Source organism: Lissotriton helveticus, chromosome 5_1, assembly GCF_964261635.1.
Source record: "Lissotriton helveticus chromosome 5_1, aLisHel1.1, whole genome shotgun sequence".
Classification (NCBI taxonomy): domain Eukaryota; kingdom Metazoa; phylum Chordata; class Amphibia; order Caudata; family Salamandridae; genus Lissotriton; species Lissotriton helveticus.
Genome location: NC_136065.1, coordinates 330,567,159 through 330,583,557, shown reverse-complemented (window position 1 = coordinate 330,583,557; position 16,399 = coordinate 330,567,159). Strand labels below are relative to the sequence as shown.

The following is a 16,399-nucleotide window of genomic DNA, read 5'->3' as shown; positions in this document are numbered from 1 at the left end:
CTTTGTATTCCTGCTTAGTGAGGTTTCCCCCCCCCTCCAGAGCTGACTCTCTGTGTATTACTCCTTCGCCTTGTTTTTGTTGTTTGTTGTTTTTGGTGTGTTTTAAAATAAGAAAAATGTCTTATCCTGTTCCATATTGTGGGCGACATTTTGTATCCGGATTGTGCCTGACCGCCAGAGTGGCGACCACTGTTTTATACCGTGTTAAGCTCTGATCTTAGCGGCCAGCCCGTGCGGTTGTAGGCCCATCTCTGTACACATGACTTTGTTGCTCAATAAAAAATTTGAACCCAAAAAAAAAATATATATATATTGGTCCTTAAATTTAGCAAGAGCACCGTCAGTGGGCTGAGTGGCCCTGCCGGGATGGCTCGGTATCCCAAGTGTCTATGGGCATATGTATCAAGCAAAAATGTAATCGCAAACGCCGATATTCGCATTTTTGCTTAATGGTATGTATGAGGCAAATCTGCGTGCAAAATAAGGAATCGCAAAATTTGCAATTCCTTATTTTGCGATTGCATGTAAGGAATCGCAAATTTTGGGATTCCTTAAATGCAATGTAAGAAGTACCAAAAAAGTGCAATTTTACCTTAAGGAATTGCAAATTACCACCAACTTCAAGTTGGTGGTAATTTGCGATTTATTTGAAAAATTCACTTTTCTTCATTTTTCAAAGTGCCATGTGACGCACATACATGCCCTTAGGGCATATATGTGTGCCACATGTGCACCCATGCTTATTTCAGGGGTGCAGCAGGGTGTAATTTTGACACCCTTGCACCCTTGAAATTGCATTCTCAATTTGCGATTCTCTAATTGAGAATCGCAAATTGAGAATGTCTTCTCAGTCATTCCTATGGGCCTCTAGGCCCATAGGAATGAATGGAAAGGTTTTCCTTAATTCCGAATCGCAATTTGAGATTCACAATTAAGGAATATGTAGGATTCGCAAAATTTATTGCAAATCCTACATACATAGCATTTTGCGATTCTCAAAATGCGATTAGCAAAAAATCGCTATTTGGGAATCGCAAAAGACAATTTTGATACATATGGCCCTAAGTTCCTGCTCAATTGCGAAGATCTTCAAGGGCCAACCTGCATAAACATTCATAGACATCCATTCCTCCAGAATCACCTCTGTATTTGGACCTTCAGTCTTTCCTTGGATCCCTACCAGAGTGATAGTAAGCCTTCGGGATCTGTGCTGCAGGGATTTCACAGTCACTACTCTCATGGTAGCCAATTTGGATTCATTCACGGTCACTCTAGGCACTATCCTCTTATGATTACCTCTCAACAACAAGTTCACATCTATAGCATCCATGTCTACCGTTGCTTTTAAAATGGTTTTTGGGTGAAAGGTTGCTTTATGTGCCCCTCTAATGTGGATTCCACTAGCCTTAACACGTCCTTCTCGCCCTCTTCTTTAAATGTGTTTTCGGATCAGAGAGATCCTTGCTGGATGCCATTTTTTTGGGCTCCGGCTTCACCATTCTTTCAACTGGGAAAGGTTTGCCATGCTCAGAGCACATCATGATATGCACCAGCACCTGATATACCCTACCTTATTTAGTACCATGGTCCCACATGCAGCAGCACACAAAGCGAAACTCTGTTCCACGGCCATCCAGTCGCCCAGGCTTGGGGTCCTCAATGGGCCAGTCTCACTAGAACCCTCCTACTAGTACATGCCCTCCATCATAAGAATCACAATTCTATTAGTAATTGCAAGGTGTTGGGTGATAGCTTTAGACATTCAATGTTCTTTACACGGGTTATACTGTCTTCATCAATTATTCCATTGTGCACCACGTGCACGCGCTGTAGAGGGGTAAGCCCCCTTAAACAAAGACACAGTATTTGTTTACAGGACTGTTGGGAGTTGATTATATGGTCCTCAACATGGGGACATGTCTTTCATGAGCACCCAGAAGCAGGCCTTCCTGGGAACGTTGCATTTCTGTGCTCGTCTCCCCTCTTTGAATTCGGCTTCTGTGGTAACCATATCTGAAGGCCAGTTGCACATCAAGGTGACATATTCACAAGGCTCCTCGCCATCCCTGCACAGTCTCACACCAAGAAACACGCCAAGCCATGCCCACATGTATTCCATCTACTTGCTGAGGAATCTGGGAGGTCTTCCTGGGGTGAAAGGCCCCCATAAGCAGCGCAGTATCATTCATCCCTTTAATTTTCATACATCAGACACCAGTACCTGACGAAACTCGTTGGACTCATCGACAGCAGTGTTGAGTGCTCCACCTCAGGCAATCATTGTCATTGCCTCAATTCTGGAAGGACCTCAAGACCTGGCTCTTCGACTGAACCACAGTGCCGTCAGCGGATCAGCAGTCCCCTGCAGCACCTTGTGACCCTTACGGATGAGTAGTCGCACTTTACAAGTCACTTGATTGATTGACTGATTTACTGCACCCACCAGAATTGAAAACCAGATCAAAAAGTACAAATACCTTCTAAGGGTGATACTTGAGACTACTCCTCCATCTGAAATACCTAAAAAGTAAAACATGGTGACTTGGTCCCAATTCTTCTTTCTTCATTGAAGGGTAGGATACAGGTTTGCTCACGGGTTAGGTAAGATTTAAGTAAAAGAGATGAGTGTAGCACCGACTAAAACTTTAAACATAACGTTGGTGAGATATTAGACTCTGGGAGTGAAGCGTGGAGTCCTAATCTGTTGCTTCTTGGGGGTAAACAACCTTTACAACGAAACTTTTACAACGCACTACCATTACAACGCGGTCATTACAACGCAAACTATTACAACGCATTGCGCTGGGGGCGCTCTAGGATAGGGAATAGGTTAATTTACTATCCAATAACCTTCCCTAGTGTCCACGGGGACTGGAGTTGGAATAGTAAATTAAACAATTCACTATCCAACACCCAAAAGCACTATGCGTTGTAATGGATTGCGATGTAAAAACCGCGTTGTAAAGGCAGGTGTTGTAATAGCCTGCGTTGTAACGTCATACATCCCTTCTTGGGACATGTGTAAACTGGTGATTTTGCAACAGGGAATGACATAATCAGTCTCCCAAGGAACAGCCTCCAGTAAATTGCCAAATTTGTTATCATGGAAACATAACATGTGGTAGTCCTAGCACAGGAAAAGTGGAAGGAACAATAGAGAGGGTGTAAGATGCTATTGCGACCTCACAGATGTAGTCGGGGGTTCTACCCTGGGCTGAAGCCATTGGGCTGGGAATTGGTATTTCCAGATTGGGTTGGTGAGAATTTGCAGACTGAGGACCAGAAAATGGCGAATGCAAACCTGGGTTTTTGATGAGTGGTTCTACTGAGTGGAATAAAGGAGGTGAGAGAAGGAGGTGGAAAGTGACAAGGTAGGGATTAAAAAAGCAAAGATCCAGGGAGAGGGACTATCGGGGTAATTACACCTAAATAGGCTGGTCGCCATTAAACTGGAGAAGTAGAGAAACTGCATCCACCAGCCCAGTGGTGGAAAAACGCTGCATCCTACGTTTTCCGCCTATTCTGTGGGTAATTTGTGCATCAAGTCATTACAGCAAGTCATTTCGACAGCATGCTGGGAGCAATGTTGGCCACCAAAAAAAAAAGCAACCACCCCTCATGTCATAGTGCTTGTTTTTCAATGACAACATACAACATCCAACCTCCCCAAACCTGAGAGTTTATTTTGAAAAACCAAAAAAGCATTGACTCTTGTTGATGGAAATTTGAGCATTTTTCATGTCTGGGAAAGTCTTGTTGCTCGTGGTGGTGCAGAGCATGAAGACAATCTAATGGGAAACAAACTGTAGAAAGTGCCATGAACATGGCAGCACCTCTGATGCCCTGTTCGCTGACTGATGAGAGAGCGAGTTTGTTTCTGAAATGAGGCAGATCTCCTGCCTCTAGTCTAAAAGAAAAGGCCAACGGGTAGTGGGCCAGATGGGGCCTCTATGAATCTTGGGTGGATGCCGTGTTACCAGCCAAATTTATATATGGGCCCGATTTATCTAATTCATAGAGAACAGGCAAAGGGCAGACGGTTTAGCAGGAAAAGACAGAGTGTTATTAGCAGCACGAAAGTGAGAAATGGAGGCGAGCACCATGGACTTAAGGCGACTGAAGGAGAGAAAAGGAACTAGGGCAGATACACATTATACATGTAGCGAGTTATGCTTCCAAGCATCAAATGACATTTCACTTTGGTCAGCCACACTTGTGGAGAAGTGTGGCTCAATGGTTAGAGCGGCAGACCCTGATGCTGAGGTCTAACCCGGGACCAGGGTTCAATTCCCCTACCACGGTGGGTCTTGGGCTCAAAATTCCACGGACCTGATAAATCTTGCCTCGGTGCCTATTCCAATCATGGAGTCCCACTCTGCAACTCTGGGCAATAGCTTGCTTAATCTCCACAACGTCCCCCGTCAACGCTAAGGATGCCTGGCCTCCACCTTGGGGATGCCCAAGAGTGGACACCTCACAGGGAAAGCCAGGATGGGTTCCACAGCGGTATTTGTACAAGCGCCGAGAGACCCCTTGGGGTGATTTGTTCGCTATACAAGTATCCCCACATTTACACACACAAATAAATACATTTTATTCTAACATGAGCATTTTGTCAGGTATTTGTGTACTACGAGATCAGATAGTATACAATAGAGAGAATGTAACATGGAAAGAGAGAGGGTGAGAGTGATGAGATAGGGATAGAGAGAACAAAGAAGAATAGAGCAAGGTAGAGGAAGAGCATGTAAAAGAGAAAAACGAAGTGATGGATGGAGATAGGGAGAGTGAGAAAAGGAAAGAGAGAGGATGAAAAATGAGGGAGCGATAAAAAAATAGTAAGCAGCACCGCTCCAGTTGCAACTAGCATATACACAGCTTCGCTAAGAGTAGGTATGCATGAATATATAAACGTATAGGTAGGTATATGTAGAGAAGAACCCTAGCTAGAGAGCAAGGGAGCGCTTCGCACAAGGGATGGAGGGGCCTAAGAAAAGGGTTTCAGATCATTTACAATGCAGCAGGATGTCCGTGGGTGTTTCAAGAGAGAGCGGGGAGTGCAAGCCCAGGGAAGGGTGAACCTGAAGTGTAAGCTAAGAGCAGCCCCTCAATGGACACTGCATCAGATGAACGAGTTTGCAAAGTCATTAAAATACATTACAGTGTGGTTGGGATAGGGAGCTTGTGTTCTTTCGTAAGAAAATACTTAATTTTCTAAAGTACCTCTTTGCACCCTACTAAGCATTTATATGAGTAGCTTTGGATATCTTACAAGGGGTCCGTCTTGTTATAGGGCAATGGGTTCAGTCTTAGTCAACACTTGCAGGCACAGCACAAGATCCATGATGAGAGTCGGGTTCCTAATGTTTATGACATTTAAAGCCCTCTTAGTCTTAAGAGATGAAGGGGCGAGAGATCAGCGCTCTCTTGATGCTGAACACAAGGGGTCTTATTTATGAGGCCATGCGTCAGTTTTGCACTGCTGTTGCGTCACTTTTTGTGACGCAACGGCAGCATAAAGCATGCCCTCTGTTGCATTCTATTTACCTCCAGGAAATGGGTTTGGAGAAACTCCAGTGCACAACTCACTTCAGTGACCAACAGGTAGATGCATCAAGCATTTTTGCCAGCGCAAACGGTGCGAATCGCAAAATTCGGCCGTTTGCGCCCACAAAAATTGCATTTGGGATGCATCAAGGGTTCATGCACTCGCAATTTAAGAATTCGCAAATAATTGCGAGTTCTCAAATTGCGATTGCATTTAAGGAATCGCAATTTGCGATTTCTTAAATGCAATGCATGAACCATTCCAAGATTGCGAATTCGCAATCTCGGGCCGCTATTTATCGCGAAGTCAAACTATGTGGTAAATAGCAAAAACTTAGAAATATGCACTTTAATGCATTTTTCTAAGTTGTATGTTACACACACACATGTCCTTGGGACATGTGTATGCGCAACACCAGTGAACATCACCATTTCAGGGGTGCAACAGGGTGTCCTTTGGACACCCTGGCACCCTTAAAATTGCTTCCTTATTTGCGATTCGCTAATTGCTAATCGCAAATAAGGAATGACTCCCCATTCATTCCTCTGGGCCTTTAGGCCCAGAGGAATGAATGGGAAAGCCATTCCTTATTTGCGAAATAAGGAATGACTCCCCATTCATTCCTCTGGGCCTTTAGGCCCAGAGGAATGAATGGGAAAGCCAATTAGCGAATCGCAAATAAGGAATCAGTAGAAATCGCAAATAATATTGCGATTCCTACATACATCCTGTTTTGCGAGTTTTTAATAGCCATTCCTTAAAATTCGCTATTAAGGACTCGCAAAACATAACCCCAGTTTTGATGGTGAGGGGCAAGGGGAAGGACGAGGGCAGTGATTTTTGTTTTTCCTCTGCCTTCTTGACCCCTCGGACTGAGGGCAGAAAGGGTGGTGCCAGAGGTAGGGAAGGGCGACGCAAAAACAGAGGCTGCAACTCCTTGATACCCCTGGTTGTTGGGCCAGCACCCTGTTTGAAGCCTGTGGTATCCCCAACTTGTTATCTCTCATTGGAAACATTGCTTTGCTTATCAAAAGAAAGTTCAATTTGTGTCTGCTCCACTAGTCTCAAAGGGCTAGTGAGCGAAAACGGATCATAGAACAATGCTGCAAGGTAAATAATAACACATATTAAACTGATCAGGTACAGCCAGAAACGGTTTAAATATGAAAACAATGAGGGGTGAAAGAAAACATTTTTTTTCAATGGATGACAGAAATCTCAAAAAACAACAACAAAATGAGAGCACTGTGGTTTTCCTACCCACTGAGAACTGGATTAAGACCGGAAACAGGGTTAAGAAGACTGGAATCTATGCCCTTCAGTGGTTATAACCACAGGCTCTGGTCTACACAACAAGAATAGCAAGTCTTTACAGCACACCCACAAGTGTCCTTTCAAGTCTCTGCCCCTCTGACAATGAAGTTGAGATGTTCTTCTACAGAAAAAAAGTAAGAAAATATTTAAACTAAGAAACAATCATGGTATCCAACGATATGGGAAACAGCGCATTAGGAGACCAAGGGAATTTGTTTAAGTTGAAATCTGTGCTGTGAACAAAAAATCCCTCGAAAAGGAGTGATGAAATACACTATTTGGAAGAACTATCACAAACACCAATTTGATTGAAATGAGGAAAGTTTCTGCTGCACATTCTCCTTTTTATTCTACAGTGGCATTCATTTAAGCAGATGTGCAGGCATGGTAAACATCTGTAGCATACAGCTCATCCAGATTGCCCTTTCAACTTTATTCAGTCTCTGAAATAGGCATTTGCACCAATAGGACCAGTGTGGGGGCCATGAGTTCATCCATTTCATCATATCACCCCCTGGCAAGTGAAGGACGGGGTTAGGTGCCTTCACTGTATTTGTCATCCGCTGGGCCCCCAACACCTGCCAAGTCTCTCCATCATTGACTCTCCAGCTGCTGCCAGCGGGCGACATTTCAGACCCAAGCCTTGACGTGGCTGTTCCATTCCTTGATGCAGCCGCACAGCCCGCCGTCCTCATACCAGCGCCATTTTACCCCTTTGTACACAGCCCTGGCGTAGGGCTGGAAGCACATGAAGAGACGGAGGCGGCGGGCAAGGCTGCAGTAGAGCGCCATGGCCACCACGATGAGGGGGGACATGATGACGAAGCCCAGGATGATCAGGGCTGAGGAGCTGCTGTCGTCCAGGATAGTCTTGCAGTAGTAGGCATCCGAATGGAGGACCTGCAATGGGGAACAAAGAACACAATGCCACCATTATTAATGTCCATTTGAGTTGACCGATAACATTGAGCACTCAAATCTATCTGCTGACCTTTTGCTCAGCCTTGCTTGACATAACCTCTTTTCATTGATCAACATTAGTACTTCTCATTAAATTACCTTTTTGGAGACGGTAATGTGCATATTTTATAGGATACTTTTTCTCCTAGGGTCCACGTCGTTTATTATTGGCACTGGACAATGAACACAAAGGTCGCGTGGTGGAACATACCATCTCCATCTCGGGGGAGGAGGAGGATATATATACGGATATCAGAGGCTGCACTGCCTTCCTTTTTGCCTTCCTTTGAACACTTGTGACTGTCCTATATTGACTGTGTCTGTAATACTGGTCCTTGCTTCAACACATCATTACAGCCCCACAAGTCACATGTTTGTGCCGATCTTGCCCCTTTAAATATTTTAACACCTATTAATATGTGCATCACAAGTATCTGAATACATCAGTTATATACTCAACTCACAATTCTTTGTGTTTATCTTGCCAATGGCTCTCTTTTTGAGTTTCCCTTATTGAGGTACACAAAACAGTGTATTTATAATGGAAACTTCACAAACACAATAACAAAGGTATTTGTCCTCTCGGATGGAATATACAAGCATGCATTCTAAATTATCCACTTTATGGGAATGTATAAAAGAGGGATGAGAAGGGGCAGCACAGGTGAGAATATGTGTTCTTTTCCACACCAGAATTACAATCCTTATTTACACTAAAAGACAGGCTCCATCTGAAGGCAGTTGGATCTCGAGCCCTCCCCTGCCTCCTCTCTTCTCAACTCTCTTCATTTTCTCTCACTTTCATTCCTTAGCTTGTCCTGTGCTTTACATCCATCACCTTCTTTTTTCAGTCTCCTCTAGCTGACTGTTTGTGAAAAAGTCTATTGTCAGTGTATAATGGATTTAGAACCTACCCATTCCTGACCATTGGTTGACTACATTTCCTCTTCTTGTATTTGTTCCTCCTCTGGAGCATACCTTCATTACTTGTGTCCTTCTACTGCTTACTTTACAAGCGCTACTTTTTAATTTTTGGTTAAGCACTCTATGAGAGTGCATGTGTTTTCCATCTCTCTTCCCCATGTACCTCACTGCCACCTTTTGCCTTGCTCTGTGTTGCTGTCTCTGGCCCATGTGCTTCTCCCACACCACCTCCGTGATGCACTCGCCATCATGTACTTTTCCCATCTGTGTTGCTTTTCCTGCCTGTGTACTTCTCCTTACCCAGCTCCATGTTGCTCTCTCGCCCATGTGCTTCTATTTCCGCCTAACACGCCATGTTGCTCCCTCTCTCTATCACGCACTTCTGCAAACGTGTTTAATTTCCAATACCAACAATGTGACATCAACAAAAAGCAGGATGAACTCTCCTAAACCAAAGCACATGTTTAAATCACAGTGCAACTAAATCAGTCATTGGTACAGCAAGTGCTACCCTGTTGCTGGCCCCATTTACCCCCTGTGTGGAATAGTCATTTTGCTGCAGTCCCTATTGTAGTGTGGCAGGCCTGCTGCTCCGGCCACTACGGCGCCTCTCAACAGTGGGTGGTGGTGTATTTGAGCTGCGCACCGACTGTGAGTCCTCCTCACTGGGGGTAAGCACCCCGGGTCCAGCAGTACGCAGCGCACGCAGCTCATCCAGGGTGGCAGTTGACTGCACTACCACAGTGGCTATGTCCTGGATACCATGCGAGAACTCTCGCTGGGTCTCTATGGCACGCCTTGCCAGCATATTGGTGGAGGAGGCGAGGCGATTCATAGCACGCGTGTAGTGGTCCATGCGGGCCATTTCTTTGCGCCTGGCTGCGTGTTCAGCTCTCAACTCTGCAGTCAGCTCCTGCACAGCCCCCCTGATTTCCTCGCGTAGTCCTCTGTTCCCTGCCCTGATCTCTCTCTGAATGGCCTTCATGTGTTTCGCTTGCAGGCGGTGAACCTGAAGCATGTGCATTTCGAGGCCGGCAAACACTGATTCATCTTGTTGCACATTGGTGCTGATGGCCGTGCGGGGTCTACGCCTGCCTCTGGACTCTGTTCTGGACTCCTGCTGCTGGGGTACTGGTGCATCAGACTGGACATTTACATTTTCCTCTTCCTCATCATCCATAATTCTGAATGGCCTCACGTTCCTCCTACTGTGTCCCTGTGGTTGGATGAAAGGACTGTCCTCCCCATCTGGATCATGGCCATGGCTGCCTTCTCCTGAGGCTCGGGGTCCTGTCTCAGTTGCACTGGCTGTAGCCTTCCCACTTGCAGGTGCTGTGGATAGAACAGCACACATTACTTTTTTTATCATCACATGTGATGTACTAATACATTTTTTCACAGTGTTCCCTGACTTTACTTGTGTCATTCACCTCTCCTGACCTGCACATGTGTACAAAGTGAAAATCTGATGCTACTTTCTACATTACTGACTGTTGTGACTACATCTCCCATAATGCATTGCTGTGCCTGCCTGTGTACTTGGTCTAGCCTGACATGTGGTTGCCCTAATCCCTAGGTCGCGTCAGGGGGTTCTGGGGGTGGTTTAGGGTGGGGAGGCATGCTTCTTACCTGGTCTTGCTGCTGGTTGTGCTGAGCTGTCGAGCACGGACACGCCCGCAATACTCTGATGAGGCAGTGTGCCCTCTACCAGCTCCTCCAGTGGTGTAGAGTCAGGGACGTTGGAGGTTCCCCCACCGGTGAGCTGGGACTGCTCCAGCCTGGCAGCCAACCTCTCCTTGGAGAGGTGGCGCAGGTCGTACCAGCGCTTGCGCAAAACATCAACTGTCCTGTGTGTCACTCCTAGGGCATTCACTTTGGCTTGGATGCCCTCCCAAATCCTTCTCTTGCTGGCTTCTGGCACCTTGTGGGAAGTGGTCCCAAAGAATGACTCATGGTGTGGCACCATTTCGGTGATTAGGGTCTCTAGTTCAGCCTCTGAGAACTTGAGCTTCCTCTTCCTGGCTGCTTCCCCTGCTTGCTGCTCCTGCTGGCTTGCTGGGACATCCTGGTTTCCACCTTCTGCCATGGCTCCTGAGTTCCAAACAACACTCTCACACTCTCTGTCTCAATCCAGATGCCCCATGGGAAATCACTCTCTTCCTGGTTGGTGATGTCATCATAAAGCATCAGGATAGCGATTGGATGTTTCCAGAAATTCGCAAAATTGCGATTTTTCCCATGGGAACGTCGCAATTTAGCGCTGTAATGGGCGCGGTCGCACAATTTAGCGCAATTTAGCGCATTTAGGGGCGCGGTCGCGCAATATAGCGATTTCCGGCATGCGAACTCGCTATTTAGCGAGTTTTGCCGTTTAAGGAATCGCTGATTCACATCGTGCAAATATTTAGCGATTTTGGCCGAATCGCTATATATTTGCGAATGCGTTGTTACATCCCGATTTGCGATTCCGATTTAGCGATTCGGTAATAATCGCTATTTCTGAATCGCTAAACGGAATGTTGATACATATGGCCCTAAATCTCCCCGTGCCTAACAAAAAATGAATGTGTCCTTGTGGGTAAATAACCTTTACAACGAAACTTTTACAACAAACTACCATTACAACACAACTTTTACAACGCAAACTATTACAACGCATTGCTCTGGGGGGCGCTCTAGGATAGGGAATAGGTTAATTTACTATCCAATAACCTTCCCTACTATCCAGGGGGACTGGAGTTGGAATAGTAAATTAAAATATTCACTATCCAGCGCCTAAAAGCATTATGCGTTGTAATGGTATGCGTTGTAAAAACAGCGTTGTAAAGGTAGGCGTTGTAAAAGTATGCGTTGTAACGTCATACATCCGTCCTTGTGTAACGTAACTGGTGCTCATGTAAAACGCTCTGATACCTGATATCTTCGGGTCAAGTTTGCGCCATATAAAACTCCAGGGAAAAAAAGTAGAGACCTATTTGCATTTGTTTTGTCAATGCTGGATTCCTACAGCACTGGTTGAAGCTTTGTCAATACGTTGCAACCTACAAGCCCCAAACGTTTGGTATTGTAACCTGTTTTACCATGAGCTTTATGCGAAGATTTGCAATTGGATTTAGATGGTGCTAAATACCAGGCATGAAAGTGCTTTTGGTGGATGGGTAGCAAGATACTTTGTCATTCTGGACCACGAGTTAGGGCTCAGCAAGGTGAATACGGAGTGTGATGCTTTGTCATAGTCCGATTCAATAAAATGCCACCATATCCACCTCTTTTCAAGTGCTGGGGAGGATGAAGTTATTAACATCTAGAAATTAGGGCTGCAGGCACTCGCTATACCAGAATACCAATTTGCCACTAAGTGCAGGTACTGTCCATTTGATGGTACATCTGCTGAGAAGTGCTGGCACTCTACTTTTCAAATCAAAGGAGAGCAGGTAGTCTGTACCTGACAGTTTCTGTGACAGAACCTGCCCACTGAAAAGCAAGTTTTAGTCTTGCACCTTGACTGGGCTGAGGAGTGCTGCCTCCAAATAAAATGAATATTATATCATCTAAGTTGTGGGATTTTTCCTAATGGGAAAATCTCACCAGCTGAAAGTAACATCTTCTCGTGAGATGAAGGCTAGGGTAGCTTGCAGTGCTTAGTTTGTAAAATAAATAAATGCCAGGGCCCTCGTAAGGATGCCACTGCTGCTTGTGCCACCCATTGCCCCTACCAGCACTTCCTGTGAGAGTACCAACACCACAACTACAAACCATCACACACTTACAAGTGCAGCAATTTAGACTCCCAAAGCCATAGTAATAACTTGGGTGGCAGGTATGAGTCACTTTCAAAGTATGTTGAATTGATAAGCAACTGTTGTTATCAAGTTTGAAAAGCTTTATTGAGTTGAAGAAAACAATGTAAAACATCAGTACAATAGCACAAATAAAGAGCAATAGGAGTCAAAATAATTGTGGAGAATAGTGTGCCAATAAATAAGAAAGGCCCCAAAAGGGGAGAGCGCTATACAAAGAGAAAATGCTTTTATAACTTTTCATTTTGTGGGGAAGGAAGAGAGAAAGAAAGAGAGAAGAAAGGGAAAAAAAAAGGGGATGGAAGGGGAACAGCAATAGAAAAATTTATGGTAAGAGAAATAAAGAGGTATGAAATACAGAGAAGTTCACAGTGATAATAATAACCGTAATACTAAATATAACAATAACATGTGATCAAGAGGCACTTTTAGATAAAAAGTCTGTTAAAGGGGACCAAAGTAAATCACGTTTTATCAACAATGGAATAGAAGAAGCACATGCACGATCTAGTCTATGATGATGGCAGAGCAAATTCCACCAAGCGTTGTTAACCACATTTGTAGTGTCTTTCCAATTAGTTGTTATAATTTGAAAAGCGATAGCAATGCAAAGATCAATAAATTTACGAGTATGGAGTGGGACATCCCAAACTGGGGCCAAACCACCCAGGAATACAGAAGAAATAACAAAGGGAACATTAGTAGATAAAATCTTATTAAGAGTAGACCAAATGTGGGACCACATAAGTTGGACCTTAGGACAAAGAAAAAACATGTGAACAAAGTCACCAGGAGTACATGAACAGGACCAACACTTCTTAGTGTCTAACAATTTAAATTTAAACAAATCACAGGGAGTGTAAAATAATCTATTATAAAAAAAAATGAAGGGTTTGTGTGGTACTAGCGGAGCGAGAGGTGGAATGAAGTTTGGACCAAATAGAATCCCAGGTAAGTGAGGGGAAAGTGTGATTGAGGTCCGATTCCCAGGTAAGTTCAAGAGTAGTTTTAGGCCTGTCAGTAAGTGAGGGAGAAAGTAATTTATAAATAGCAGAGGCCTTAAGGGGAACCTGAAAGTTAGGTGGAGAGGCAAGGAGGGGAGGTGAAGAGGATGAAGGAGTATTGTGTAGGATAATAGTGGATAGTTTGGGCAGAAGTTCATGAAAGTGTGTGCAGTATTTGTTAGAGATACCGAAGGAATCACGAAGTGCTGGAAAGGGTAATAAGGAATTGTCAGAAATAAGATTTTGGTAAGTGAGAATTCCTTTGTCAATCCATTCCTTCCAAAAGAGCGCACGTTTGCGTAATTTAAGAGATTTATTATACCAAAGTGGGGTATTCATATGAAGAGTAGATGGTACAGAGAATGATCGAAAAAGGGCAAGGGTTAAAGCTTTGGAGAGTTTAAAAATAGGAGAAAGTAGCTTAGGAGGTAGTTGAGTGAGATTGGAGGCAATAAGGAAGGAGAAGGGGTGAAGTTGAGCCAATTCCAGAGAGCTCCAAGCCGTAGTAGGAGGAGACGAGGTTTCAAGAAGAAGAGGCCAAATTTGCTTGAGAGTAAAAGCAGAATGAAAGCGTGAGATATTTGGTAAGTTAACACCACCAAGATGTTTAGGTTGTTGAAGACGGAGGAGAGAGACTCTAGCCTTACGCTTATTCCACAGGAATTTGGAAAAAAGACTATTGATAGACTTAAAAAAGAAATGGGGGAGAGAGATAGGAAGCATGGAGAGACAGAAGTTCACAATAGGAAGGAGCATCATTTTAACCCCTTCGACGCTCATGACGAGCCCAGCTCGTCATGGAGTTTCCATTGATTTCAATGGAAATTGCATTGAAGTGAAGTATTAAGCTTAGTATCCAAGTGGTTAATAGTAGAGAGACGGCCCCACCAGGAAAGAAAAAGAGGGAGCAACTGTTGTTATGATGCACCTCTGAATTACACAAACAGCGTCACCATGTGTCAGGCTGTCAATAGTACCAGTGTTGCCAATAAGGTGCCGGTGCCGAGCTCCGGAAACCACCGGCTGAAATTAAGCACTGGTGGGTTGTGGCTGCAAAGATTTAAATGAAGCCACAGCTTAAGCTTAAACACACTTAGGCCTGGTTGAAATTTTAATTATGCTGGTGTAAATGGAATAGTTTTGTAAAATCATGTTACTCTTTTGATGCAAAATTAATGAAAACAACATGATTCCGTCAGTTAGCATAATTATCAGTAGTTTGGCACAAAAATCCTACTGCAGGAGCACAGGAACAACGAAGTTAGCACACGTGAGCGGCTGCTGCTGTTTGTGTTCTTTTGCTTCTAGTGCTGTTTTCCTAGTACAAAATGCATCCTCAAGTCCATTTTGGACACAAGGGTCCATTTAGAAAATAGAGATAAATGCTGGGTTATGTTTCTTGCTTCATTCCACATAATTGCACTTAATTTTGCTGTCATTTCACACAATTCCACTACAGCAAATTATCAGAGCGATATACAGACCATCCTCTGATGGGCCAATAAGCCCATTGAGTGCACAACATGTAAGATGCAGAGCACTAGTCACACAGCACTCAAACCTGTACTACTTGCAGCTGTCGGTGCTGATTCAGTACTCTTCGGCATTCAATATAAAGTGGTTGCACTAGCCTTTAATTCCCTGTAAAAACTGTGGCATGCTTACCAGAAATGGACTGGCCTATAGCAGCGGCGGTTTCTTCGTGAGGGCCGGGAAGAGTTGTCCTCCTGCCCGCTGAGGGCTGCACTAAGTCTTACAGACAAAATAGCAATGAAGTGAATTTGTTGCGATTTTATTTTTCAGCAAAGCATGCTGCAGCCGTAAGTCTTTCCCTGAGCCTGGAGAAATGTGGCATGTCCTCTGCCCTGATTGGCAGCATAAAGTAATAGAGCAGTGGCTTGACTGGATGCTCCCAAGTGCCATGCCACTTTGGCCAGCAGTCTTGCGTCGGCCAAAGTGATATGCGCACTTTGAAGCTGGAGGAGAGCAAGCACAGGACTCCAGGGCCTGTAGGGTGTTCAGCAAATGGAAAGGAGGGGTGCTCGGCCCCCTCGCATGTATGGCGGGGCACCGGCCCCCCTTCCCCTGCATCCTCGGTGGTGGGGCGTGCCCCTGCGCGCGTCTTGATGACGCAGCAGGCGCGCCCCACCACCGATTGGTGCCGGCTCCGGCTTTGACCCGGAAACAACCCGATTGCTTTCGGGTCAAAGGAGGGGAGCCCGAGGGGCGGACCAGTGCGAACTGGTCCGCCCCATGCCTGGACAACAGGTTAAAAGGCAGGGAGAGCTCGGGAGGTGCCCTCTTGCCCCCGCGTTCTCCAGGCCCGATCCGTGCCCCACCAACAAGGGGCTGAATAATTTTCCCACTCACCATCCCCTGAAGCAGAAGCTTGTTTGTGTTGGTCGTTTTTACCGTATGCAAGTGTAATTGGCACTGTAAATATTGTTGTTCTAATTTCTTCCTTAGGCCTTTTTTCCCATTTACAGGATGTGTTATTGAATGCAAGCAATCTAGTGGACAGAAAAGTGTGTGGTACTGTTTTCTTAGGCCTTTTTCCCGTTCACAGGTTCCATAATTGTCGTATTTATTGTAGTCCTTGGTCAGGTGGTAAGGTCATGTTCGGTGAGCAGTCAATTTATGGTCCTTAAGGGGCGTCACCATTCTTGAATTGGGTCGTCAGAGGAAGGGGCCAATGGTGTCTCCTAGAACTCCAGGGGCCGGATATCCGCTTGGTTGGATGGGTGCGGGGGAAGGAGTCACGCTTTCTTTGGGCTGGTTGGCCACCCCGCACGTACACTATGACATCACTAAACGGCGCAGAGTGAAAGGGCCCCCCATTTGATTAATGG

At 45.0% G+C, this 16,399-nt stretch overlaps 1 protein-coding gene across 1 annotated transcript in view; it reads right to left on the bottom strand.

Moving 5' to 3' along the window:
* Nucleotides 1-6,701: 6,701 nt before the first annotated feature.
* TMEM278 (transmembrane protein 278) overlaps nucleotides 6,702-16,399 on the bottom strand; it is a 413,837-nt gene continuing 404,139 nt past the window's right edge. The window contains exon 2 of the mRNA XM_078640919.1: nucleotides 6,702-7,762. Coding sequence (XP_078497045.1) covers nucleotides 7,493-7,762 — 270 coding nt within the window. The 3' untranslated portion in view covers nucleotides 6,702-7,492. The remainder of the gene's footprint in view (nucleotides 7,763-16,399) is intronic.